The sequence below is a fragment of the Hermetia illucens genome, chromosome 6 (assembly GCF_905115235.1).
Source record: "Hermetia illucens chromosome 6, iHerIll2.2.curated.20191125, whole genome shotgun sequence".
Taxonomy (NCBI): domain Eukaryota; kingdom Metazoa; phylum Arthropoda; class Insecta; order Diptera; family Stratiomyidae; genus Hermetia; species Hermetia illucens.
Genome location: NC_051854.1, coordinates 56276532 through 56282167, shown reverse-complemented (window position 1 = coordinate 56282167; position 5636 = coordinate 56276532). Strand labels below are relative to the sequence as shown.

Sequence of the window (5636 nt, the reverse complement as noted above, 5' to 3'; positions counted from 1 at the left end):
GAGCTTGGTTTTTTTCCTCCACCAACGAAAGTTTACAATATCGACTTTGGGGTGAAAGTTCCCTCATCGAAAATAGATTAAAATTGGTTTTTGAAATATGTTCATTTCTCCCTAATCATATGAAAATCCTCCAAATTGAAGGCTCTGCAATACAAAACGGAGGTACTTTGTTTAAATGAAGGGAAGTCGTATGATTCAAGAAAGTATTCCGCTGTTGCATTCTCCCTAATTTTCAAATGATGTTGGGGGCTGTGCACATTATCACTGAACACGGCTCCAAAGGACTGTCATAAAGTTGGCATGATAGAGATGTGGAGGCAAATCTATGAGTGTTAGAAACTGATATTCCAAAATTGAGATAAATTCCGAAAAGTCCCACAAGTTGTGCTAGAACTCAAGGCTATGAATGGTGACTTTGAATTGTTTTTTTTTCAGTAATTTTTCTTTTTGCACTTTGACGGAGATTGTGCCTCGATGTGTATGTGTACAAATAGGACTCCCTACTATTGAGTGTGACCAATGAAACAAATAGTGTTATTCGCCTAAGTCGTATTTCTTGTTCCTTGTCTGATATTCTACATGAGCCAACCTAGGAATTGTTCGTGATTTGATGTCCGTTACTGATGAAATACATAGTTTATGTCGGTTGACACTCAACTTTGTTAGATGCTACCCGAGGTATGCGGTCATGCCCTTTCATGTTTTCGATAATTAATCTCTTTTGGTAGCAGCAGCAGTTAAACATATAGTCATTTCTGAGAGTTCTCTCAGCTTGGTCTTCAGCGAATATACTTTCTGAGAAAAAGTTAGATTTTTGGACTACTTTTTTCATTTTGATTTCACTGCAGTTTTCGTAACAAAGTTTTTCACCATTTCCCATATCTCACTTTGAATTTTTTTTGTTTTTAGATCAAGGCATTTAGTCCTGAGTCCGCATCCACTCGATGATGGACCGGACCAATCAACAGAAACTGCCTCCCATTTTTTGCACGATCTTCATAAGGTAATAACTGACATTTTCGTCCATATCAGAGGCGAATAATCAGATCTTTTTGCCATGGGAGCAGTGTACAACCGAAAGCGACTCTCGGGTGCTGATTGCTCCCCCGTATACATTCACAAACACGACATGAGTGCAAATTGTGATTTATGTGTCAATCTTACTTGATTTCGTTAGACTAGATGCGCAATCAGGTAGGGAATAGCTATAGCTTCTTATCTCATATTACTATAATGAGTTCTGGTGAGAACGGACAAAATACGTATTTAGGCGGTCTTTGTACCTTTTTAGGAAAAAAGGCTCTTATTTGGTCTCTAGCATCGGTCTCTGGAAAATATAAGGCACATATTCCTTCTCATATAGCCTTCTCCGATTTTTGGAACTTTAGGATTGTAGTTCAACATAGGTCTTAGGTACGTTACTAGATTTTTATCCATACACTCAACGCAAGTACCCGCGCCGTTTACGTCTTACAAATACTTAGATCTTGAAGGAATAAAATAGGTAAATAGTTAGGAAGAAAACTATTATATTCATGGTTGTGCATGGAGTTCACGTGCAAATAACTAACTTAAAGTAGAGACCTATTTCCAAATGTTAGACAAAATAGCATAGGCGGATTTAGCGCTGTTGAAAACACTTCCCAAATATAAGTGCAGTCCAACGGTTTCAATATTTTGCCCATTAATACTGAAGCTCGACTCTGCTTGCTATTTGCTCCAAATCTAGAGCCATTTGGTCAAGGTGTATGACAAGGTGAGAGCGCAAGCAGCTGTCATAAACGCAGAGTTACGCATACTAAATGTCGGCATCCTAACTGGAAAGACCGAGGAACTCGCAAGAGCCCTTCGGAAAAGGCGCATTGATATCTGCGCCCTGTATGTTAGTCCGAGCAAAATAAATACGTGCCTGCATACTAAATATTGGCATCTTAACTGGAAAGACCGAGGAACTCCCAAGAGCTCTTCGAAAAAGGCGCATTGATATCTGCGCTCTGTAAGAAACCCGATGGGCTGAGGCCAAAAGCTGTGATATAGAACACGAACGCGGTAAAAATAGCTATAAGCTTCTCTATTTTGGTAGCCCGCATACTCAATACGGTGTTGACATCTCAGAAGGTTTCCGTGACGCCATTAAAGAAGTCGAACGATTTGATGATCAATTGATGAAGCTCACCATTATATCAAGTGATCGTAATATTCAGTTCTTCACCGCATACGCCCCACAGGCAGGTCGACCTGATGAAGAGAAAGATGCCTCCTGGCAACTTCTCGATGAAAAGACTTGTAGCGTGCCTACTGATGACTATATCATCATTGTCGGCGACTTTAATGGTCATGTGGCTGAAAGGAAGACGGTAACAGGTGCCAAGAGGGAAAAGGGTTTGGAGCGCGCAATGAGCATGACGAGCGTATAATCGGACATTGCGGACACCCATGACCTTGCACTAATGAATATATGGTTCATCAAACGATTGTCTCATCTTCTTACATTTTATAGTGAGAACGGTAAAACGCAAATCGACTATATTCTCATAAGGCATGGACATTTTACCACCGTCACTGATTGCAAAGCTGTTCACTGTTCCGATTGCTGTCCTGCCAATTAAGTCACCGATAAAATAGGAACGCACTGGCCCGAAGCGCAATAAATGGTGGCGATTTCGTGAGAAGAAAGCAAAAATGATCTCACTTATGCGATTACCAACCATTATGAAAGTGGAACAATAGTGAAACCAAATGAAAGACACAATCTACAAAGCCCTGCAACCCCCGGGGTCAACAAGCCAGGTAAGCTATTCAGCAACCAAGGTACTTGATTTTGGAATGACGATGTTGAAATGGAGGTCGGTGAAAAGAAACGTCGCTACCACAAGTTTCTAGACGATAAATCGCTGCCCAATTGGCAAATTTATAAGAATGCCAACTGAGGGGCCCATTACAAAAAATCTTTACAATAAACTGGACATTTGGAGCAGTTCCACCTGTCAGCGCAACTGAAGTCGAGGAGGCAGTAAAACAAATGACATCAGGGAAAGCAGCAGGACCTGACGACATCGCATCTGAGCTCTGGAGAGCGAAGAGCAGAATATTCAAATTACCGTCCGATCCGGTTACTTTCGCATACCATGAAGATTTTTTGACGCATTCTTGACAACCGTATTCGCGAAATCGTTTAAATTACCGTGAATCAAGCCGAATTTGTTAAGAACTGCGGAACTACTGACGCAATACACGCTGGGCGGATACTCATTGCCTTTCTGCGCCACACGAACTCATCTTGTATACTCTGCAACAACACTTAATGCCAGAAAAACTCGTGCGTTGAGTTCACTTGTTCCACCGCCGTCCGAAAAGTAAAGATCGAAATATGGCGGGTGTATCAAAACCGCTTCGTGTCTCAGTTGGTGTTCATCAAGGAAGCGCCCTCTCACCACTCCTCTTTGTTCTTGCCATGAACACCGTCACACGGGGCATCCTACGTCCAGCGCCCTATACACTGCTTTATGCAGATGATGTTCTCCAAGCATCTAATAGCAAAAATGATCTCGAGCAACTTGCCCAAAAATGGAATGATCGCCTCATCCAACACGGTCTCAAATTGAATCTAAACAAAACTGAATTTTTGACAACCGATTCCCATGAAACAGGCAGGGGTTACACCGATCGTAGAAAAACATCGAGAGAGGCGTTTTCGATGGTATGGTCACGTAACTCGTGCTAATGAGAATTCACTGGTCAAGATTGGTCTGAACATCGAAGTCGATGGTAAGCGACCAAGAGGCCGACCGCAACCACGGTGGCTTGATACGCTGGATGGAAATTTAAATGCTTCACGATTGCATCCAGGTCAGGCATTTGATAAAATAAAATGGCGAAACCGATCACGGCGAGCCGCCCCGTTTGTGGACGGGACAAAGACTGAAGAAAAAGAAAAATGTGTCCAACTTGAAGAAAAGCATGCGAAATTACATATTCAACGGCTAGGGTTGCTCACTAAAATTGAGTCATATTGCTTCATGATAGACACCCAAAAATTAAACGAATTGCAGTGTGAGGCTCTGCCTTGCCCACTATACTCACTCGAATTTTCGATAACCAACTACCACTGTTCCAAACATTTAGGTAGAAAAAACTTTTTATCAATGCAGCAATCATCAAAACTGCTATTTAAGGATTTCTTCACACTAGAAAGCGGGACTTCTACGAAACCAGCATAACTACTTTTATATGTCGTTGGTAGAAGTTTGTTTGAATGCGCTGAGGCTTATTTTGTCCAATAAGATTAATTTTGATAGGTGCTACACTTGTTTGAAATTTTACTACCCAATCCAAAATTTCATTTGCAGCAACCCAATAATATCGAGGACAGGATGCAATCTTGGAGAACTTCATTTTGGACTTCAAATTTCTCTGAGATCTCAATGCACCAGTGTCATTTCACGTCGTCATATGCCACTCTGAGAGTAGCTATTAGTTTCACGGACATACATTTCCTGCGTAGAGCATTCCAGGTGTAGTATAGATATTCCTGGATTCCGAAATTAATGGAGCAAGGATCTAAAAAATATTAAGACTTCCTACAAGGCCGTTTCATTGTCGTGAGATTGAACAGGAATCTGAGGTGGATAACAATTTTTAAAAAAAGCGAGGAAATGAAACATACATGCTCTTGATTGGTGTAAATAAGTTCCAGAATCAGTGCAGAGTTGAATTTGAAGTAGGGAATGGATTTTCAACGTCATGACAAGGGAAAATCAAGTTGGGCTGGAGTTATAAGTCGAACCTAGAATTTATCCAACCACTAAATGCTTTTAAATTAAGATAAACTGCCGCCGAATGAAGAGAAACACAAACGTTTTCAAATATTATCATATTTCCAATCAAGCTTAGAATCTAAACTCACAGAACCCGCAATACAAATGTTTCACCAACTACTCAATATCATACTTGACCTTCTTTAAGCTTAATATACCACATATACAATTCCGCAACTCATTCTGAATATTAGCCGATTCCACGACCAATTGTAAAGTTTTATCGAACATATCCCGGGCCATTTGCAGACATCTCGGCACTAGCACTCCGAACCAATGCACTGGGTTCACGTAGCCTGCCTCCTTACTTACGGGGTGTTTTTCAATCTGGAATTTTTCAGCACCAGTCGACTCATCCGCTGAATGTGCAATAGTAGTTAAAGCTTGAAAATCACCACTATTTTCCGTGGGCAATTGGGATGATGAAACTGACGAGACTCCCTGAATATAGCGCGCCTTGGCCAGCAAGATGTCGCCTTCATTCTTGTGTTTCTCAATATCCACTTTACATTGCACTTGCTGTTGGATTAGGTCCAACATGTCTAAGGTCAAGATGTCTAGAAGACGGCAAACTTCAGCGTTTTTCGGCATATTTTATTGAATTCTCTGCGAAGAAAGTTGAACTAAGGAGCACTCATGTGATTGCTTAGACAAAACGTACTAGAAGACAACAGAAAGATATGAACCATTTGACAGTTCGCATTTAAGATTTGTTTTGATTACGCAGCATTGCCAGCTATAATAGGTTCTTTGATTTGAGAAAATGGTACCTATGGCGGGGAAATAATTACATGACGATTACGAAGCAAATACTAAGTG

At 41.0% G+C, this 5636-nt stretch overlaps 1 protein-coding gene across 1 annotated transcript; it reads right to left on the bottom strand.

Annotated features, from left to right (window-relative positions):
* Nucleotides 1–4854: 4854 nt before the first annotated feature.
* Nucleotides 4855–5618, bottom strand: LOC119659300 (coiled-coil domain-containing protein 115). Its single transcript, XM_038067313.1, has one exon. The coding sequence runs from the start codon at nucleotides 5406–5408 to the stop codon at nucleotides 4935–4937; it is 474 nt and encodes a 157-aa protein (XP_037923241.1). The 5' UTR covers nucleotides 5409–5618; the 3' UTR covers nucleotides 4855–4934.
* Between the last annotated feature and the right edge of the window lie 18 nt (nucleotides 5619–5636).